General features: G+C 32.2%; 1 protein-coding gene across 1 annotated transcript; it reads left to right on the plus strand.

Annotated features, from left to right (window-relative positions):
* Positions 1-17,752: 17,752 nt before the first annotated feature.
* Positions 17,753-19,131, plus strand: LOC132269617 (uncharacterized). Its single transcript, XM_059770873.1, has 2 exons — positions 17,753-17,791; positions 18,778-19,131. Exons 1-2 carry the CDS (start codon positions 17,753-17,755, stop codon positions 19,129-19,131), a joined length of 393 nt encoding a protein of 130 aa, XP_059626856.1.
* The last annotated feature ends 5,384 nt before the right edge of the window (positions 19,132-24,515 follow it).

Here is a 24,515-nt window from a genome sequence, read left to right on the forward strand (position 1 = left end):
GACAGTGTCTCTCGCACCCGTCCACGGAACACCCGCCCACAAAGTCATCACACCTATGAAGAGTTAACAAGTTACATATATTATATTCAAAATTCTAGCACACTGAGTTAAATGGATATAAACGGGTTACGTGGTTAAATCTTTTAACCCAATAGACAAACAGATTAATCGGGTCAACCTATTATGACCAAAATTCGTTTAAGATTAACTAAAACCTACTTACCCAGTGTCCTATTTAAATCGTATTCACGAACCATGTCAAACTCGGCCACCCATGCATATCTTCTTCATCCAACGACTCGCAGTTTCATACATCCAATTTCACAACCGATATACAAATGTACAAAGTAAGTATAAAATCATATAAAATTAATATGACTCCAATTTAATGGTACCTCTTTTTCATCTACTCACGTATATGAAAATACGAAGCTCTGTTTGGGTTTTGTTTTGGATCTGGGAATGCCATTGCCAATTCACCAATTGTATATTTTGATTTTCATTTTTTTTTATTGAAATCTCACTTATTTATTGGAGAAAAAAAAGAAGACAAAGCTAGATCGAATAAAAGTATATAATATAAATTATATGTTTATTTTTATATTTAATAAGGGTATAAATGAAAAATTAATTGATTTATAACTTAAATGATTATTTAATTGAATATGGTTTATAAGGAAGGGAAGATGTTTTCTCACTTTTTGTTTGAGTGGATGTAATAAATAATAGAAATGATGGATGAGGTGATACATTTTTTTTTTTTTTTTTTTATTGAAACAAGGGAAAAATAGTTTTTATATTATTTTTACTAATATACCCTTATTCTTATTTAGGGTCGAACCAAGAACTCAAGGGAGGAGACAATACTAATTTTTTTTTTTAAATAATTGCAGGAGGACAAAAGTAATATTTCATTAGTATATATATCAAAATGACAAAAATAGTGGGGCATAATAGTAAAAAAAAAATAAATTCAGGGGCAATTGCCCCCTCAGTACAACATAAGTCCATCCCTGCTCTTATTATTTAAAAATCTAAAAATTCTATATCTATTCCAAATTTTTAGGAAGGCTAGAAATGAAAAATATATATTTATGTTAGTTATTATTTTAAGTTACGTTTGGTTAGGTGGAATTAATTTAGAAAAGAAAGGAAAGAGAAAAAATTAGAACTTTTTTGAAGTTTGAATAGAAGAAAAAAGAAAGGAAAGAGAAATTTTGATTTCCCGCATGTATTTTTTGCCAAAACTTTTACTCCCTTTTTTCTTCAATAAGATATGATATATATATATATATATATATATATATATATATATATATATATTTCTCAGGACAATAAGAATGTAATATTAGAAGTTAGAAGTGCGAGTAGGGATGGCAACAGGGTGGGGATTCCATTCCCCATCCCCATCCTCGATGCATTTTTCATTTCCCATCCCCGGCCCCAACCCCATTTAAAATTTTACTAGAATCCCCATACCCACCCCCGCCCCGACACCTTATCCCCGTCCCCGCCCCACCCCGGCCCCGGCCTCATAATTTTTTTTATTAAAAAAAAACACATTTTTTCTTATTTTCATATATATAATAAATCTAATTTAGTAATAAATTATTATATATAAGGGTATATTAGTAACTTTACACTTAATCGGGACGGGGCGGGTTTACCCCATCCCTAGTCCCGGCGGGGATTCATAATCTGCCCTCATCCTCATTCTCGTTTAGCTAAAAGGATCTCCATCCCCATTATAAACGGGGCGAGGCGGGGATGGAGAATTTGCCATCCCTAAGTGCGAGTGGGGAAGACTCAAAGTTTGGCTCTCAAGAATAACAGGGAGCTATCCAACAGGTGGGCTAAGAAGGTGTTCGCAATATAAAAAAAGGATAATTGTTATTTTTTTAATATAATCCACCAACCCTTAACCCTGACGTAAATAATGATTAATAATGAAAGAATAAAATGATAATATCTAATTGGAAAGTTCAAAAATAAAAGAAAAAATTGGTTGAGTCTATGCTCTCTAATTATGTCTAATCCAACTTTAAAAAATTGGTTGTTTTATTTTATTATAATTTTTTTTTTTTCATCATCCATCATTCCATTGCACAACATTTATTTTTTAAATTCTAAAATATATAAGGATAATTTTGATAAATAGAATCACTTTCTTTTCACTTTTATCCTATCAAAACTAACAAAATAATATTTTTTTATAAGTAGAAACTGGACTTTCACTTTCTATCATAAATTTTTATCTAACCAAGTACACTCTTAAACTTTTAAAAGCAATTTCTTCACAGTTAGGTAATGACTACCAATAATATTATGTCATACGTTAACTCTATTTTATATGGTAACATGTAGCCTTAAATATATATTGTAAACGTTTCTTGTCTTTCATGTTGCTTGGGTTAGTAAAATATTTGTTCAAATCCTCCCCAAAAATAAATTCAGACTCAAATATATAAATTTAATTCTGTCGTGATTTAAAATGCTACTTGTTAAATTTTCTAGCTGAACTAGGACTCGATTTGCTCAAGTTAATAAAATGCTTTTCTAAATTTTATCCAAAAATAAAACTAATTCAAATTCTATGATCTTAAATTACTTGCTGGTAAAAATTTCTGGCAAATCTCTCATTGTTCGAGTTAAGCCTCACCCATATCCAACACTTCTGTAGATACTAGACCCGACCAAAACGACACCCAACCTTTAGGCCTTTTCTCAATGCATTGGACAAGGCCTATTCAATGTCATTAGCACCATATGTTTATGAGGGCGAACCGTAAATAATTCTCTTCACTTTCACCTCTTAGCAAATAATTTCTCTTATAAAATGTTTTAACAAAACAAACCCGTCAACGATTGAGGGGTTTCTTTGATTATTTTTTAAGGTAATTTTTTGAACCAAATTATTCCTCAGCAAAGTCCAACTGCACAGCGGACGTCGTCCATCACAGTGGAAAAAACATATATTCAGTTTGCCATAAAGGGCTTCGGATGGTCGGAGCCACACCCACACGCGGTTTTGGCACCTCCGTCAGCACAGCGCCACCACCGCTTGCGGCCGCGGCCGCGGCCTCCACATCCTTGGCTACAATCCTCCCATTTATCCCACAACCCTCTTCGCATACAGCGAAGCCACAACCCTCTTCCCTCCCACAGATGCTGGGTGCACTGTCACCGCCGCGACCTCCACCTTCTTCGGCGAAGCCGCCGCAGGAGGCGAAGGTGGAGGAGGAGGCGAATCTGAAATTTCGGCTGAAGAAGATGGAGAAGACGAAGTAGACGAATTACTAGCCTTCGATCTAGCTTAGTTTATTTCTTCCTCGTTCTCGTCGAGAAAGGCGATGGCAGATTCGACGGCGGCGACACCACCTTCGTCGACCATGATGGCGGCCAAGTAACCGTCATAGAAGGTCTCGACGTCCATGTCGGCCTTGTCGGACTCGATGACGACTACACTCTCGCCCTTGGAGAGCTTGTCACCCTGCGACTTGACCGACCACATAATCTTGCCCTCGGTCATGGTGGACCTCAGCGCCGGCATCAAAATCTCTCTGATCTTCGATACAATATTGGGCTTTCTAGACCCGCGCCGATTCGGATCTCGGATCTTGGCCGCGTACTTGCCCCACGGCCTTCGCCGGACTCCTCTGTAGTTTACTCTCTCCTCCTCTGTATCCAAAGGTAGCGTCGATGGCTGAGTCGACTCGGCTAAGTCCAAAATTTGGTATGACGACCTCTGCTGAGCCACATCGATCTTCAACGAAGGCCTGCGGTCGTTGAATCTCTGCTCAGAATTCGATTGACAGTCCAAATTTGGTTGTGACGACCTCTATTGCTTTGATCATTTGAGATTTTGGGTTTGGATTTTGGTGGCCGCCGTCGGCATCAACGATGCAGTGGAGAAATAGCCGAAGCTCCACCCATTTTTCGGCGATCTCTTCTCTTACAGTCGCCGCGGATGTTGAAGATGTTGAGGGGTAATTTCGTCTGAAATTTGATTAGAAAATCATTTGGATGGAAGTTAGTTAGAATATCGTGATAGTTGAGGGAATTTTTTGTTAAAACATTTTATAAAAGGGATTATTTGTTAAGAGGTGGAAGTCAAAGGGGGTCATTAGCAGTTCGCATATGTTTATGTATCAACTTCAATCGGATTATATTTAATGACGCATTTGACTAAGATCTGGTTAAGAACTGTTTGGATCTGACAATTCGTTATGAATAACAAACTGATATGATTTTGATTTCGCTTAGAAGATAGGGTTACAAGTACAGAATTACATTGTAAAATAAAAACTAGAATATATCATTAATCCTCAAATAACTTTGAAAAAATGTCCCCACCAAATATCGTTTTTAGCAACCAATTTGGACCTTAGAAAGTTCATCCATACATTACCTGCACCGATTTGAAGTGAACCCCAATTAAAGGCCCAATAGTTTATCCAATGGTCCCTAATTTTTTCTTTTTAAGATTTTGCCTTACGCGGCATAATCAATAGCAATTTCGTGAGCACTCACGTTAACGTGCCTTGTATATTATAACTAAAGCAAGGTGCTGCAAGTTCTCGTTACTCATGAACGAACCAACAAAGTAGTCCTCATTCATTAATAATGATCGATGTAATTGGCATGAACAGCAACTCAGTCTCGTGCTGATAGAATGAAAAGTCTCGCAATAGTTATATGACATTTTGTTATAAATTTGAGTGAGTTATTACATATTGAGAGGGAAATGAAAATTTCGAATCAGACTATTAACAAATGAGATATAAGAGGAAATTAAATTTTTAAATCAAGTTGCAAATATATTTCTTAACCATGAAGTATATGGATTGGTTGAGGAAAGAGTTCAAGCTTTTTTGTTTGGAGTAAGTGTCAATACCCGGTTGCAGTATTCTCAACCTCATATTCCTTACTCACCATTTTATTCAATTTGTACAGGAATTGAACAATGGTGTATATAGCCATATGATTTAGGCAGATTATTTCGTGTTATGAATTATTGATATTGTAAAGATTGATCAAATTAATAAAAGTTTGCAAGTCTTTATTGAATTTTCTTAGTTTTGTTTCTTTAGTGTAGTACTCACAAGTTTGATTGAAAGCCTATCTATAAATGCACGTGTTGATCTAAGGTGCCCAGTGCAAACAGACCTCAGGTGCTCAGGAGCTCAACTGATATTGATCTCTGTTATAATTATGACCACAAAGTTCGTAGCAAGTATGGATGGTTTTCTCATGCAACTACCCCAACTAGTGGATATGTGGAATCAGATATGCAGATAATTTTCCTCGAGTTTTTGGCCTCGTTTGATGGTTTTCAATTCTAGGGTTTGATGGTCCTTAACGGACTTGACCTTTGGTTTAGAAAGTGCTCTGTGTTTTTACTCATCTTTGTTTAGGGGTTAGGGATGTTTGTTTTGCAATGTTTCTGTTTCAAGTTATATATATACTTGCTTGAAATTCCAAAAAAAAAATAAAAAATGTTCAGATGAGAGTCTTCTAGGTTTGTTCTTCTTGAATATGTAGGCTTCTGGAACCTGTTCGTAGCATTGTTTTCGGGTACCGGAAGACCATACTAGTTTGTTTTCTCGGATTTCTCTGCTACACGATTAATTTTTTTAGTACGTGTTTGATCTTCTCTAATTCATTGTCAATCCAACGGTTCAGGGTTAGTTTGTTTGCTGGGCTTTCCCTGCTGAACCATTAGGGTTTGATTTTTCAGTGTTTGATCTTCTCTAATTCATTGTTAATCCAACGGTTCAGGGTTAGTTTGTTTGCTGGGCTTTCTTCCATAGACGATTAGGGTTTGATTTTTCATTGTTTCATCTTATCTTCTCTAATTCATTGTTAATCCTTCACTGTTCAGGATAACCTCTCTCTCTCTATATATATATATAATTGATGAGCACTATTAAAGGGAGAAAGAAGATTGAGATCAATCCCAAAGAAAATTTATACTGCATATTATACTGAACATTTGCTTCATTTAGTTAACTGATCTCATCTTTTTATTTTTATTTCTGTAAAAAATTCATATGATTATGTTAGTCAAATATGTTAATTTGCTAAAATTGTGAACAATACTATTATTATGCAATTAGAGACACCCAAGTAACAGAGACCATTTTTCTTAGAAGGCCAATCAAACAGGGTAAGTGTGAGACCACACTTCTAAAATTCTTAATCTAGGTTTCAGAGTCACTTAGGGGTAGGTTATGAAGACATGAGACAGTACGACAAAAACAAATTTTTTATTAGAGTACGACTTCTCATTCCCAGGTGTCGGTGCTCAATGGGTGGTAGGTAATTAGAGTGTGTGAAGTAACCTTCTAAGGTGGGTGTTAGGCGTAATATCAAATAAATGACAACATCTGGTTGAAATAACCCCAACCTAAATATACGCACTTTAATTTCTATTTGAATTCGACGTGGGATAAATCTCTAACTGTTAGAGAGCAAGTATAGTCAGACAGGATTTGGTGGCGGCTGAAACTAGGCCAACCAACAATGACAAGAATGTTAACGGTTCTAAATGATCCAAAATTTGTCGAGAACTCATGATCATCCTTTGGTTCTATATGAGAAAAGACAACTTGTGAAATTGAGATCTCACAATAAAGTGGCATGTTATGTCATTCAAGTTACTAGTTGTTTTAAAGCATAAGAAAATAGAAAACATGTATATTGAAATGGAAAAGGATATTCTTGACCCATATTTTGTTGTTGTTGTTGTTATCTAGCTAATAGAAACACTTTAAAACAAGCCCCCATGAGTGCCAAAAATCCATATTGTCCAAACAGTTGGCTCAATGTGGATACCATCAATTCATCTAATTCAATCCATAGACCAGGGCGGGATTCCATCAACAAACTCATAAAAATACTCTGTGATGGTGGTGGTTTGGCTATGGTGGATGCAGTGCTGTTTGTGGAAAGGTCTAGAATGGGTTAGAATGGGATGGTTCATGAGCACTTCTTGAGAACAATTTATACCTCACCGAGTTGATGATTGCATTGAAGAGACATAGGCATACTTCTATTACGGAAGATCCTATTATTGCGTTCACTTCATACGTGCTACACAAAACTTTGCCAAAATGAGCTTCCAAGTAAGTATTTTTCTAAAAGTTGTTTTCTGTTTCCAATTTGAAGAAGCCCAAATTATGAAATCTTGCCATGTATAGGGTTAGCATATAACCCATATTTATGTTGTAGCCTATTCCAGATTGAAATCGAGTATGAACATTGGTGAAAAATGTGTTCATGACTCTCGACAGCCTTAAGACACAAAGCGCACACATTCGGTTGCATTGTGAAATCCATCGGTGGTCTGTCTTGTGTTGATAATCTTCCTGAATTGCAATCCATCCATAGGCAAAAAGAACGTTTTGGAATTAGGCGTTTGAACCCGGCCAGTTTGTGCCAGTGTTTGGTTGGGAGTGGATGAGAGATGGCTATGATGGTATGTTTAAGTGAGTATTTTTTGGTTGGTGAGGGTATCCATTGTATAAGATCCTCAGCTAGGAAATTAGGCGTGGTAAGAGCTGATAAATGGCATTGCGGGGAGATAAGATTAGACAAATTTCTGAGCAAGTCCATTTGTTATGGGTAAGTAGTTGAGACACTTTCACGAGCTTTTTGATGCATCATCCATGTCTATGAGTAGAGTTGGAATTAAATACTTGTCAAAAAAACACTTTGGTTGATGCATCATTGTTGACTATATATATGTTTGATCAAAGGTTGTGCAAGATGTATTTTTTGGAGTAGTTTCCTCCAAAACCATAAGCTAATAGTTAGGAACATTGATGTGTCCCAGATGCTCTTCTGCTTGATAAGGTACTCATCTGTCCATGTCTTTCACAGGCTTTGCTCTCCATTTGAGTATAGAGTCCATAGGTGTCTCAACACTGCTGTTTTGTTTCATAGCCAGATATCTGTAAGTGTTTTGCAGTCAGTAGCTATAAGTCTAGAAGTTACCAATGGTATGCCTAAATCTTTTATTCAAGTTTGGAGTAAGAACATGCGACATTTTGAAGGTATCCATTGACTCTTTGAGGACTATGATTGGTGCTTATCTTGGAATTGGGCTCACAGTGATCCAGAGTCTTTGTTAATCTTACGAGTCCCGTATTTTTCATTTAAAATTTTTAATACAAATATTTGGTTGAATTTACAACCAACCATGAGAGTTTGGATAGATAAGATTGGGAGTAGGCCGGTTAGGGTTCATCGTTATTTGTGTATTTTTGAAGTTAAATCCATATATATAGGAATTTAGGAATACTTTTTATGAAATTGATATAGATTCATTATATTAAACATTCATTTGTATTTTGTTTTGACAAAAATATTAAATACTTTTTAATATGTAATTAAGTTAATTAATAAAATTTTGTCAGCTTTATTAAAGTTTTTTATTTTATTTTTTATTTTAAAGTTTTTTTTGATAGCAAGTGGTTTAATTGAAAGCAATATCTATAAATCTCTATATAATTGATTTAAGACACATCCAATAATTAATATAGTTTATCTGAATTATTTCCCTTTTTTTTTTCGTTGTGAGATGGTTTTTAATTATAGGGTTTGATGGTTCTTAATGGACTTGAATTTTGGTTTAGGAAGTGCTATGTTTTGCTCATCTTTCTTTAATAAAAAATTGTAAATCCACTTACTCACTGTTGCAAGGTAAAAAACCCCCTTACTCACTATTGCAAGGGTAAAGAGGATAAGTTATAAAAATAATTAATTTAATTGTCCAGCACTATTGAAGGGAGAAAGAAGATTGAGATCTATCCAAAAGAACATTATTATATATTAGATCTATCGTTTGCTTCATTTAGTTACTGGTCTCGTCTTTTTTATTTTTCTGTCAAAATTTCATATGATTATTTTAGTTAGTTAAATATGTCAACTCATAACAACTCATATATATATATATGTATATTTCGGTTCGGTATCTTCACATAATTAAGTAAACCTAAACTTAGATATTTAGCTGCAATTAATATTCTATAATTTGTTAAAATAGTGAAAGATATTATTATTATTGTGTAATTAGAAGCCCCAAGTGACAGAGACCATTTTTGTTGAAGATCATTCAAACAAAGTGTGCTATCATAAAAGACACAATTTCTAACTCCCTGTCATGAGAAAATCCAGATTAGCAGACGGTAGAAATCTGTGATTCATAGACGCGCTTTAGTGCATGAATGTTGATAGTACTTGTAATATTATCAAATGACGGATAAGTAACTATTAGTGGATGTAACAGTTTGTATTTTTTAGATTATACCAACAAAAACTCTCTCTACTTCTCTCTTTGATTTGCATGTGGAGGATTTTAAGATTCCTGCAGTTTCCTTAGGCCTTTGGACATGCATGGTTAGAATATTTTTTTAGTTAATTTGACTTCATTTTCACTGCTAGTTCAGTTGTATTCAGCATCATTAACATGATTGTGGTTATTTAGGAAAAAAAAACATGATTATGGTTATCACCAAATCAAGTCATATTATAATACTTTTGATAATTCACATTGAGGTCGATTCTCAGAAATTTTACAGATAAGAAGAGTACTTGAAAATGATAACTCAGATAAAAGTGCTTGAAAACCACAAAGATCCATGAATTAATCTTGGTCTATTTTTATGTAGGCGATTTGATATTTATTTATTCTTAAAGGAAACATGTCTGCATCATATTACAAGAAAACTAAGATTTATGTTGATCATTTATGCGCCCAATTGATCAATACTCTTCACTTAATGCTGGTTTGTGTCACTGTTGTGTGTTGTAGGGGATGTAATTTAATTAACATAGACAACTAGAAATTATGCAACAGTGTATTTGTGACATTATTTAATTGTGTATTCGTGTTTTGAAAAAAAAATTGCAAGCGCCGAATTTTTTTTTTCACTTTTCCTCGAATTATTAAAAAAAACCCAATTTATTTTTGCATATATTCAACATTCTACTCTTCTTGAATAATTTCACTCCAAAAGAATTGTGACCTAGCTAGATGGATTCCATTTCCACCCATGAGATCCACCTATTTAACAATTATTAATAAAAGTGCACTCTTGACTTTGATGCATACTTGAGTGTTGAGAAATACAAAGGACTAGAAAATTAGAAACGCCCTTAAAAACCGGTAAAGTTTGCTACGAAATCAGATAAAAAAAAACTAAGGTAAAATGCAAAAGATTCCTTGAATTATTGAAACCTGCAACTAAACTATCAAAGTTGCCACTAATCCTACAAATTTATTTCAGGTGACCTAATCCGTGCAAGGTTCAATAACGGAATCTTACCCATGATAAAGTGATCATGCAATGGTAACGTAACACACATTATAATGCCGTTATAAGCAGAATATTGAATAGACATTAAGGCTTTGTTTGTTTGAATGTAAAATATTTTTCAAAAAATATTTTTTTATTTTTTGGTGTTTGGTTGTCGTAAAATATTTAAAAAAAAATTATTAAAATTTAACAAAAATAACTTATTATGAAAAAGAAAAATATTTTACGTTTAAACAAGCCAGCCAACCCTCCAACCCTCATGTGGTAATGGTCACAATCAAAATCTCAACACCGAAACAGCCTTGTGTTAATATACAGAGATATATAATTCTCTGTGTGTGTGTGTATGTGTGTAGACATTGTTCATCTTCTTCGAGCTTTCGTATAAAAAATTTAAAAAACATAAAAACGTGTTCACGGCCTAAGAAATATCAGACAATCATGAAAGCAAAAAGAAATATTTGCCTCAAATTCCCAAAGCTTCAGTTGGAATTGCTCAAGAAATGCATCAATGATAGGTTAGTGTCTTCGTCGACGGCGTCGGCGATGAGGCATGTGTCATAGCAAAACACTCTACAAAAAATCCTCGTAACATCATACCTCTCAATTGTTGATAAAATAATGTATCATATACTATAGTATAATTCATTTAAATATTATTTGTAAATATAATATTTATTATAATAATCTATATATATATTTATATAGTTTAATATCAAGAAAATAAAACTATAAAAGAACCTATAAAGTCGAGGCTAGAATTTAATTCTATAGCCTTAAGACAGATACGCCCCGCTACGGTGCTAACGGACTCTTCGGCGTCTATCTCCCAGGATACAACGACTTTTCTTCCTTTGGTAGTAGCACTTCAAACCAATGGAATAGGCGAACCGGCTCGGTGTAGTACTCTCTGTTGAACTCAGACTCGGAGACCAGGATTGAACCCTAACTCGGAGACCAAGATTGAACCGAAACTTGGAAACCAAGGTTCGAACCCAATCCAAACTAGTTTAGGTTGAACCGAACAAAGAAGAATTAGAAGAAGAGAAGAAGATTTCTGAATTGGTGTGTATTGAAATGAACCCAATGATGGGTATTTATAGGCTTGTTGGTGCCTATTCTGAATGGGTGCAACCATTGTTGACCAATCAAAATTAAAAATCTGTTAATTTAGCCCAGTAAACAGGCCCATTTTGATAAGTCCAGCAACAAAATAAAATACAACCAACTTTGGGTAAAAAGTTAAACCCATTTCACAATCAAGCCCCGCCCTAGCCCGGACAGGACCGGGCGGGTGGCGCGCGCGTTTGGTAGTTGGTTCGGATCTAGGCTAGCCTAGGTCCTCCCCCTCTTAAAAACTTGGGTGCCCTTGGGCCCAAACCCAAATCCCATACTAGACATATATATACTCAAGGTTGCTTTGCTACTTTTTCGATGTGGGACAAGCATTTCCCACTTTATTCACACCCATTTAGGCTTTATAAATCACTTACTTTGGAGCCAATTTCTCATTCACCCGGAAACGGATTTGAGAAAATAAATATACCACGTTCATCTCCTCGCAGAGAGGAACGCACTCGTCAATAGATTCGCAAAAAATTCTTAGCGGAATCTTTTTAAAAATCCTTCCAAAGTTTGGGTTTTCTAATGCCGTTTCCAACATCAATCGCCCTCAATATCTGATGAACTGATCCCTGCAATATTTTTTTTTTGTTTATTTTATTTTATTTTTTTATCTTGGCATTTTCAGTAATATGTTTTGTTTGTTTGATGAAAAAGGCGATAACAATGTTAGTTGGCAAATTTTTATTGGTCTGTGAAATTACAGCATCCACGTCATTCTCCATATCATCCGGCTTTAGTTTATATTTTATAACTATTAGAATGATGTAGTTTCAATAAGGTTAAATATGTCTTTTGATTTTTTTGGCGTCTTAACTGTAACCAAACAATAATTTGGATTTTTTTTAATAGTTCAAAGGAGTTTATTGCAATATCCCAATAATTCAGAAGAGTCTTTTTATCCTTTAAAAATATGAAAAATATGCTCAAACAAATATTTTTCTAGCCCAAATAATACGAAATACAAAAAAGATATATATATATATATATATATATATATATATATATATAAGTAAATGACTATCAATAATCTTATGTCATATTTTAACTTTATTTTATATAATAATATGTAGCCTTAAATATTGATAGTCATTTACCTAACCCATGAAACAATTGCTTTAAAATTTTAAAGTAGAATTATAATAATTGATATTAAGTTAAATATAAAAATAATATGAAGAAGAATATAAGTTTTTGAGTCCTTTCCAAATTATGAAATGAAGGAAAATTATTGAATTTCACAAATTTTAGTAGTTTTTTTTCATGTCCTGCTGTATATGAATTGGATTCATTGGGTGCTTTATCTGGACTCACAATTATCCAGAGTCTTTGGTAGTCTTATCCGGGGATGAGTGAGGAATTAGTTTCAAGGGGGCATTACGTTAAAGAGGATAAAATAATTACATTCTTTTATTAATTAATGGGGCATCAACACAACAAGAAGAAAATAAATAAATAAATATATAAATATATATATATACCCATGGTGGCTCCATCAAAAATTTAAAAATTTAAGCCTAAAACTTATAAAAAAAAAAAAAAACTATAAAGGGCCCTCCCCCAAAATAATTATTTTCTCAATGTTTTTTAATTCCTTCATTCTTTTCATTCTTACCCTTCTTTTTCATTTTTTTAATTTTTTTTTTTTTAATCTCTTCAAAATATTTATATTCACTTTACTCGAACACGACACGAGTTAAATAGGTTTGGGTTGACCTTAAATAAATTTGGGTCATAAACGGGTCGACACGATTAATCCGTTTAGTTAATTATATCATGTTTGGGTTGATAGGTTCAATCCGTGTAACCCGTTTATATAGCTTTAACTATATATGTCGTAAATAAATTTTTATTTAAGTTGTAAAATTACTATATAAATTAGTGTTTTATAAATTAGTGTTTTATAATTTAATCTTTTGTAAACTAGAAACTATTTAGTAATTTGATTAATTAAAACTTATATTTTTTTTTTAGTATTTATTATTTTATTGAGTATTATTATTAATTTAAATTATATATATATATATATATATATATATATATATATATATTTGGTAAATAAGTCATTGAACGGGTTACATGTGTAACCCGTTTAATAAACAGGTCAGGTTAGTATTGAGAGTTCCTGACATAATTACTAAACGGGTCGTGTTTGAGCTGTTTAGTATGATACACTTAAATTGACACGATACGATTATGACCCACGAACACGAATCGCCACCCCTGGTCTTATCAGTCTCGAATTTTTTTAATTTTTTTTTTTTGAGTCACAATATTTGCATAGATCAATAGCAATTTTGTGAACACTCTTACACTAAATGGTAAGGTGGCCACGCATCGGATCGGATTAGACATCAATTCTAATTCAATCCGCTCGCAACAGATTGAGAGATTCTGAATCCGCCATCAATTTGTTAGCCAACGGATCGGATTCGATCCATGAAATGGCGAATCAGATCGGATCCAATCCGCGGACTGAATATGCCCTAACAATCTCCATGAATCTCCTCAACATTAGCAAGAGTATAAAAATTTGATTAAATTAACAATAAACTTTAAATCAGAAAACCACAACATAGTGAGGCAGAGACGGCAGAGAAGATCAGAAGAAGAAGGAGACAGCAGAGAAGATTAGAAGAAGAGAGGTGAGGCAGCGATTTTTTCACCGATCAGTGGCTAGATTTCGATTTGGTGACGGCCGCTTTTCTCTTTGGTCTTCCTTGAGTTCTCTAGCAGAGAAGATAAGAAGGATTGATTCAATGAAGAATGAAGAAAGAGTAAAGTTACTCGAAAAAGGAAGATGTTGTTTTGACACAAGATCTGGCCAAACCTGATTAGTAAGTCGAAAGACCAAGAAACTCTCCTTTTCTGAAAGATTCCATTTTGTTGGGGAGACAAAAAGTCCATTGGCCTTTTCTACGTCTTGTTGGTGTCAAGGAGAGATGGTCCCAACACTAATATTATATTGAGGGGTGCTAATCACAGTCGCCCCGTGACTGTAGAATCTCAGTTGCTACTTTAGTAGTTGATGAGTGTATTTTTTTTCTCGATAATTAATTACTATTTTTCTTTTAACTTCCTTTTTGGGTCTCTCATTATATATAATTACTATACTAACCTCCTACCCTTATAAAGAAACAGAGAAACCATTAGGGTTCGTTTGGTTAGCGTGAAGTAGGTAGAAAGGAAAAGAAACGGAAAAGAAATTTAATATTTGAGAATTTGGTTACCTGGAAAGGGAAATTTTTTGAGAAAGTGAGATAAATTTTCCTAAAATATTTCCCCGCATAAAACACAAGAAAGTTAACTTTCTCGCACAAAACTGTCATTTTATTTCCAAAATTTCTATTATGCCCAGTTGTTTCTCCATTTTTTTTTTTTTTTTTTCACATAACAAATATAGTGGTTATTAAATTCAGACTTAGAAAATCTTCCAACAATTATTATATATTGGGACACACAATTTGATTATATTCAATACATCGTTACCTAAAATTTTTGGAAATAAATTAAGAGTTGAAGGGTAGAATATTAAATAATATAACTTTTAATTTTTATCAATATCTCAATAGAAATATGAGAAGAGATTAATTTGAGTCATTATATTATTTATATGACATAACAATTTTACATGGGTGGAAATTAATATAATATTTATTTTTTACTATCTATACAGCTTTGAACTGAATAGCATTTTATACTGTGGGATTTTTGCATAGAAGTGGTTCATATTCATTAAAAATATGAAAGGGGACTGATAAATTATGCAAGAACCATAAAATTATTATGCATGAATTATAAAATATGTTACTTTTGCATGACAATTTTAATCTTAGAGTTGGCATTTAATGTTTCTTCGAGGGGTTTAAAAAAAGATATATTTAATAATTCAATAAAATATGAGTATGTTATCATAAATGAACTATATTCTACATATAAGTATAAATAATTATTATTGAAAACACAAAATAAAAAAATCTGGCAACTAAAATGCAGTCCTCTTTAGTTTTTCTAATTTAAATATGAATAATAATAATAATAATAATAATAATTTATAATCCATTATTTTATGATAAAACATGAGTATGTTATGATAAGTGAATTATATTCTACACATAAATATAAATAATTATTATTGAAAACAGAAAATAGAAAGAATCTGACAACTAAAATGTAGTCCTCCTTACTTTATCTAATTTAAATATGAATATAAATAATAATAATTATTATTATTAATCCATTATTTTATTATTTAATTGCTAAAAATTAATATAAATAATTGGGTATAAAGATGATTCATCTAACACAAAATTAATTTATTTTTTAATATTTTAAATCATGAGGGTAGTTTTGGTAAGTAAATCATTTTCTTTTCCCTTTCATACTATCCAAACTAATAAAATAATATTTTTCTTAACTTTCTTGAAATTTTTTCTTGCTAACCAAATGCATGTAGGAAACTTGATTTTCCTTTCTTTCACTTCACTTTCTTTCACTTTCACTTTCCATCATAAATTTCCGTCTAACCAAACGGACCCTTAGTGAAAATTCTCTCTTCAAAAACCTCCACAGTTCCATCTCACCTTAAATTTTATTTTTTACAAAAGTCCATATCTAAATATTTGAAGTTCCAACTCTAAAATTTTCTTTTTTACAAAAGTCCATATCTAAATGTTTGAAGTTCAAATCTGAATTTTTTTCAGATCTGTATTCTTTGTATTCGAAGTATTCTTCTGATTTTTCAGATTAAAAAATAAAAAAATCAGTGAAAAAAGTACTATAATCTGGTTCTCTTTTTAAAATTATCTGATTTTTTTAAATCCGTATTCTCTATTTCGAAGTATTCGATTTTTTTTCAAATAAAAAAAAGTATAATCTGAAAAAATTTTAGCGTCAGTTTGGTAGAGTGGGTTTGAAGGGAAAAGAAAGGGAAGGTGATGGAGGGTTATAAAAAAAATTGTGTTTGGGTAAAATTAGTGAAAGGAAAGGGAATGAGAGGAAAGGGTTTGGAGGGTTATTTATAAACAATGTACAGTGATTTTTTAACCTTCCAAAAATGGGAGGATAAGGAAGGAAAGGGAAGGCAATGGCATAAAAAATATTTGTTAGGCTAATTTTACCCTCAAATTTGCTCTTGATATTAGGACCTGTATTCAGCGCGGGAACAAAGGAAGGCATATATTCAGCGCGGGAACAAAGGCGCCAAAATTCTGTAGAAGTCTATTTTATTTTTTAGTCTTGCACAGCAATGGAGCCGCCTCCACTCAAGGTAGAGCCTGCTCTCTTTATTCCAGTAGCTAAGGTTTAATGTTACTGGTTGGAGCTCACTCTGTCTAAACTATAAAAATAAATTAATTTAATTGACCACCATTGAAGGGTGAGATAAATCCAAGAGAACATTTATACATTAGATACATGTTTGCTTCATTTAGTAGACTGATCTTCTTTTCTTTTTTTCTTTTTCTTTTCTCTTTTTTCTTTTCTTTTTTTTTTTTTTCTGTTAAAATATCTTATGACTATGTTTGTTAGTCATTCAAACAGTGGCACAAAGACAATTCAAGTGACACAATATTTTTCTTGAAGGTCATTCAAACAAAGTGTGCTATCATAAAAGATAGCATGCTTAAATGGAGAAAATTCAGATTAGCAGACTGTAGAAATCAGACACGCTTAGTGCATGAATGTTGATAATATTTATAATATTCTCACATGAGGAATAAGAAACTATCAGTGGATGTAAACATTTTGTAATTTATTGATTATACAAACAAAAACTCTCTTTACTTCTCTTTAATTTGCATGTGGAATATTTTTTAAGATTCCTGCAGTTTCTTTAGGCTGTTGGACTTATATATATAGTTACAAATTTCCTTAGTTAATTTGACTTCATTTTCACTGCTAGTTCAATTGTGTTCATTATCATTAACATCATTGTGGTTATCAACAAACCAAGTCATATTATAATACTTTTAATAATTCAAATTGAAGTCGATTCTCAGGAATTTAACAGATAAAAGTAGTTGAAAATGATAAAGAAGATATTTTACATATAAAAGTGCATGAAAACCACAAAGATCCATGAATTAATGTTTAACTATTTTTATTTATGTGATCCTATATTTATATGCAAGTTTATTTTTTTCTGCAAGGAAACATGTATGCATCATATTAAAAGAAAACAATAAGATTTAAGTTAATCATCTAGGCAACCAGTTGATCAATACTCTTCACTTAATGCTGGTTTTAAGCACTGCTGTGTGATGTAAGGGATGAAATTTAATAAGAATATACAATCAAAGGCGGATTCAGGGATGGGCGAAGGTGGGCTGCGGATCCACGGGTGGGCAAAGGTGGGCTTTAGCCCACCAAAAAAAAAAAAAAAAAAAACCTTTTTTTTTACCATACTACTTTAAGCCGAGCCCCAAAAAAAAAAAAAAAAAAAGAAGAGGAAGAAGAAGAAGAAGAAGTAATGGCAGCCCACCCCAAATTAGTCTAATCCAAAGTGAGCCCACCCCATTCAAAAATGCTGGATATGCCCTTGTATACAGCTATAAATTATGTAGCAGTGCGTGTGTGATCTCTCACATTGTCTGGGGAGAGATGAGATTTGATAACATTATTTGTGGATATTCTTTAACTTTGTAGACGGGTTTTGAAGAAAATCGCGAGTACTAAAATAATAAAAATATAAAATAAACAATATTTACACGGTGTGAGACGGTTCATAATACCATCTTTCACTTGTCTTGATTCATTTTGCTATATTCAACATTCTACTCTCCTTGACTAATTTGACTCCAAATGAAACGTGACCTAGATAGGTAGATTCCATTTCAATCTAGGGTTTTGTTGGAGATCCACCTTATTTAACAATTAGTAATCAACCTACCTTAAGTGCGCTCTTGACTTTCATGCATATCATTAGTGTTTAAAGGAACACTTAAAAAGCAAAACTCTCCCAAGTCCTAATAACGCACGAAGCTTGATTGGTTCACAATGACTAATCACTTTTTCTTATTCACATTTGATGGAGGAGATGTACAGTCAGACCTTGTACTTGTTCATGCATGTGCCAATTCATACGATAGAACCAAGTTCTGCATCATTTTAAAAATACCACAAAACAAAATTAACACTTGACAGCTAATGCAATTATTTTTTCCCTTTTGCTTAATCTTTCAGATGGTCAGCCATTGCGGCAAGCCAGCCGGGGCCTACAGACAATGAAATAAAAAATGTGGGGCACACCAACTTGAAAAAGAAACTCAACAAAATTGACTCCTCTTCCAAGTCCATCAATGAAGCAGAACCCTTAATGAATCATCCGAATCAATAGACACTGGATCTCCAACCGGATTCCCCTCAACATTCGCTTAGTGAAATCTCCTCCGTCGTCACCAATAACAGCAACAACGGTAACGTGTGCATGGAGGCCGATGCAGAAGTCCTAGACGATTTCCCTGAAGTTGATGAAAATTTCTCCTGGTCAGAGGTGCTCTCTGATGAAAATTCCGGCAGCACCAGCGATTTTCCTGCAGTCACAGCGGAGGAACAACTTAAATTTCCTTTGTCACCTTGTCATGCCATGGAATATGTGCACGGCTACAATTCAAGCGTTCATGATGGCGTGGACTTTTGGTACAACCTTTTCACAAGAGCTGGGGAATTACCAGAATTACCAGATGTTTGATATTTAAGCATGCAAATATCATGTTCAAGCTTCTTCTAAAGAGAGGTTTGATTTATTTGTCTCCCGTTGTTTGACCGTTAAAAAGTTGGGATGCAGAAAAATCTTTTGTTGGTCCATGTAACAAATTAAAAGAGAATGTGGCAAATAAAGAAGAATTTTTCAATACCACCTTGATTACAATAGATAGCTCTATTTGACAGTTTTAAGCCACGCATTAAATATAGGTAAAGTGCAAAAAAATCCTTTATAAACTATTATCCTTTTGCAAATAACTTTCATGAACTAAAAATTGTCCTATGAATTATTAATTTGTTGCAATTAACATCAAACTCATCATAAAAGACTATTTTACCCTTTCTTATTAAAATTTTCATTTCTTATTAAATTATTTTTATAATTTTTTTTTTCTTTAGTAAATGTTAATTATACTATTTACCTTAATTTTATTATACTATCAATTTATCATAAAAATGAAAAAAAAAAAAAAAAAGATAAATAGATTTGTAACTCTCCGTTTCTAAATTGATTATCTTATTATTAAAACTTTATTATTTGTAATAAAACTTATTATAACCAATTTAAACATTTTATCGTAAAAAAATAAATCGTCTTTTTCATACAATATATTGATAAAAAATTAATAAAATACTTTTAAAAAAAATACCTTCTTTTCATGTAATATATTTATTAAAAATGTAAAAATTAATTAATTTTTTTTAAAAAAAAAATCTACTAAATTTTTTATTTAATTAATTAACTTCAAAAAGTAAAAGTTAAGTTGTGCAAATTTAATGGAGAATATGTTATCAAATTAGAATAATTTTTTTTTATAATTTTTTTAGATAAGAAAAATATATTAAATGTAATTCAATAAGAAGGGGCATTACGGTCATTTAATGAAAAATAGTATAGACATTGGGGTATGTTACAATAAAATGCGATAGTTTACGGGGTTTTATGCACAAAATATAGTTTAAGGGGGTTATTTACAAATTCAAACATAATTCAGGAAATTTTTTGCACTTTACCCTTAATTATATAACTTTGTGCATGTATATACATGCATTTACTCTAGGTTTCACATCTAAACCTGACAGAGGATCCGATCTGATTCGAATAAGAATATTTGTGATTTCATTTGATATTTGGATGGTTTATGCGTCAATGAATCCATTTCCAACATACTTATATTATATAAAATAAAAAAACAAAAAAGTGAAAGAAACAGGACAAAAAAAAAAAAAAACAAAAAAAAAGAGAAAAAGAAAGAAAAAAGGAAAAAAAGAAAAGAAAGAAAAGCAATACGAGAAAGAAAAGAAAGAAAAGCAATACGAGAAAGAAAAGAATTGAAAAAATAATTAAAATTTGAAATAATTAAAACTTTCAGTACCATACATATTAAAACACAATGTAATCAATATTTTTGATGTCTTTAGGCATATCAGTGACTGTAATATTCCATATCTAATTTATTACTGTAATTTAATATTTTAACAATTTTGGATCATTAACAATCAAATATTCAATCTATATCCTAATTATCATTCAGATTTAATCTAGTCACATGGAACAATTATAATTGTGAATCTTTCTTTGTTTTGGTGCATGTGTACTTCTCTCTTTGATTTGCATGTGGAGGACTTTAAGATTACTGCAGTTTCCTTAGGCCGCTGGACATGTATGGTTAGAAATTTTTATTTTATTTTTTATTTTATTTTTTGTTAATTTGACTTCATTTTCACTGCTAGTTCAATTGTATTCAGCATCATTAACTTGATTGTGGTTATCACCAAACCAAGTCATATTATAATACTTTTGATAATTCACATTGAGGTCGATTCTCAGAAATTTTACAGATAAAAGTACTTGAAAATGATAGCTCATATATTTTACAGATAAAAGTGCTTGAAAACCACAAAGATCCATCAATTAATCTTGGTCTATTTTTATGTACGCGATTTGATATTTATTAGGAAACATGTCTGAATCTTATTAGAAGAAAACTAAGATTTAAGTTGATAATTCACTTAATGCTGGTTTGTTTCACTGTTGTGTGTTGTAGGGGATGTAATTTTAATTAACATAGACAACTAGAAATTATGTAACTCCGCATTACTTGTAGAGAGATGTAATAACATTATGTATAAACATTTTTTAACTGTGTAGACATGTTTTGAAAAAAAAATTCAAGGACCGAAAAAAAAAATTAAAGTATATACAAAGTAAATAATATCTATTTTGTATGAGACTAATCATAACAAAATTTTCACTTTTCCTTAAAGAATTACATGAACGATTTATTAAAAAAAAAAAAAAAATCCCAATTCATTTTTGCATATATTCAACATATTACTCTTCTTGAATAATTTCACTCCAAATGAATTGTGACCTAGCTAGATGGATTCCTTTTCCACCTATAAGATTCACCTATTTGACAATTATTAATAAAAGTGTGCTCTTGACGTTGATGCACATCTTGACAGTTGAGTTGAGAAATATAAAAACATCTCTAATGGGTTCTTTGAATTTAGACTTTCCGAATTTTTCACATTAACATTTTTTAATAGCAGCATTTTCCATAACCATGCCAATGTTTTAGAGTCTTCAAATTTTAACTATTGGATGTACTCCAATGGTGCATTTTTGCTCTAAAAAAATATTAATATTTTTAAAATTTTTAATAAATTTTATTTTTCAACTTTTTCCTAACAACTATATTTTTAAAACGACTATATCATACAAAAAATTTAAACAATACAATATTTATTATTAAAAATAATAAGATACGACATAAATTTAAACAATATAATAAAAATAAAAAATAACACAATACAACATGAATTAAAAACATAACAACTAGGAAAAACAAAACAATCATATGAAATGCTTGAGATAATCCTATGGAAAGCTTGAGTTACCGCGTGCGTGTATAAATGCTAATATTTCATTTTGGCGTTCAAGCCATGCTTTCTCGGCTTGTGTTGGCATCAATTCTAGATCTTTTTGTATGATTAACATCTCTTCAGCTCTTTGTTTGTTTTCAATCTCTCTTAGCTTGCTTTGAAGTTCGAGTTGTCTGGTATTTTCTTTATCTGCTTTGCGTGCCTCTTGTGTTATTTGAGCAGCTTCAAGACGTTTAGATTGTCTTTGATAAAGGACTGTTGCATGATCGAATTTGCTAATGAAATCATTTTGACTTTCAGATTATCTTTTATCCTTATTTCGCCCCTGCTTCGCTGTTTTCCGTCCTTCTGGTGGCTGACATTCTTCAACATCCGTCGGATCATTTTCGCCTATGTGCGCCGATCCTTCAACCAAACTTAGTGTCGTTGCTGCATTACTTGATGGAATAGATGGGTTTGAGTGACCAGTACGCTCACTGTCATCAATGTGGATTTCACTCCTTTTCTTCGGTTGTTATTTATTTATTTATTTATTTTTTAATGTCAATTCTTTTTGACAATGTAAATGCCACTTATTATTACTTTTCAAAATGTTCCAATAACTGTCAAACTTAAATTTGGTGTTGTTTTGACGAGCGAACAACTCTTTAGCTGCTATCATCCAAAAAAATAAAAATCAATAATTATTAAAAGACAAATCTTTAAAATATCTACCAATTAAATTTAATATAATAAATAACTTATCTTGTACTCATTGTCTTGCCCATTGGGGTAATTCCTTTCGATCTAGGCCATGCATCTAGAAAATTTGGTAATCATTTGTTGCATAAATAACTAACGATTCAAGCAGGTGATATGATTTCTTTTAGGTGTATTAGCACCACTAACGTGTTGCTCAAAACTTTCTTAAATTCGGATCCATAACGCTATCTTTTGTTGGTTTGAACTGATGACCGCATCAGTGTTAATGGCCATCCACGCATAACATAAAGCTTTATCTTCAACCGTGGACCAATTAGGAGGCCGAATAGCCCTTTGCTTTCTGGGAGGTTGGGAGTTATTAGATTGTGGCACTTCAATAGGAACGTTGGAAATTTGAGAAGGTTAATGAGACGAAAATTGAGATTCTTCTCCAACAAATAAGAAGAGATCAAAATTATCATTTGATTGGTTGAATTGGGAGTTGTAGTTGTAATATGGTGGTGGAGGATTCATGGAATTGAATTTGAATAAAAAAATATAACAAAAAGATTAAGAAAATGACTTAATTGTTGTAGTTGTAGGTTGAAGACTAAAGAAGATGGGTTGGATATAAGGTGAATAATAGCAAGGGTTGATATATTTATAGAGGAAAAATAAAAGGTTTTTTTTTTAAATAATAAATAAATAAATATATAATTATTATTCTTTTAAATAAATTCAAAAAATAAGTTTTTGTGCCAATATAATCATTAAGGCATTGTTTGGGTCAGCCAAACAGTGCCTAAAACAGCTATATGTCAGAAGGAATATTTTTAAAAGTAAATTTTTTTTAAAAAAAAAATCACTTTTCTCTATTTTTTTTGGCCCAAAAAAGCCTTTAAGGCACTGTTTATGTCAGCCAAACAGTGCCTTAATGGCTCTTTGGTTCAATTATTTTGAGGGAAAAAAAAAAGAGACAAAAAATCTTTTTTATTATTTTTATTTTTTGAGACAAACATAGCCTTAGGAACAGTGTCCTGGGCTAAAACACTATTCTGACCTAGAATGAAAAAATTAAAACAAAATTGATGCAGGCCTGCGACTCGCCGGGAGGGTCGCGGTTTTCCGCAACCCATTGGGTGGGGCCCAATTTTTGGTGAGACCATTGGAGAAGTCCAATAGCGGAATCTGACTCAAAATCGTTTTAAAGGCCTGCGTTGGAGTTGCTCTAAAGGACTAGAAAAATAGAAATGCCCTTAATAACCAGTAAAGTTTGCTACGATCAGATCAACAAAAACCAAGGTAAAATGTAAAAGATTCTTTGAATTATTGAAAACCTGCAACTAAACTACCAAAGTTGCCACTAATCCTACAAATTTATTCCAGGTGACCCAATCCGTGCAAGGTCCGATAATGGAATCTTACCCATTGATAAAGTGTCCATGCAATGGTAACGTAAAACACATTATAATGCCGTTATGAGCATGAATAGACATTAAAACCCTCATGTGACCATTACAATTACAATCAAAATCTCAACACCGAAACACACCCTTGTGTTAATATACAGAAATATATAATACTTCGCGCGCGCGCGCGTGTAATATAGACATTAATGTTCATCTTTTTCGAGCTTTCTGATAAAAAAATTTTAAAAAAATAAAAATGTGTTCACGGTGTAAGAAAAATCAGACAATCATGAAAGCAAAAAGAAATATTTGCCTTAAATTTCCAAAGCTTCAATTGGAATCGCTGAGGAAATGCATCAACGATAGGTCAGCGTCTTCATCAACAACGTCG

The sequence above is a fragment of the Cornus florida genome, unplaced genomic scaffold (genome assembly GCF_030987335.1).
Source record: "Cornus florida cultivar Cherokee Brave unplaced genomic scaffold, ASM3098733v1 CherokeeBrave_3.0.0_Hap2_Chr08, whole genome shotgun sequence".
In the NCBI taxonomy this organism is placed as follows: Eukaryota; Viridiplantae; Streptophyta; class Magnoliopsida; order Cornales; family Cornaceae; genus Cornus; species Cornus florida.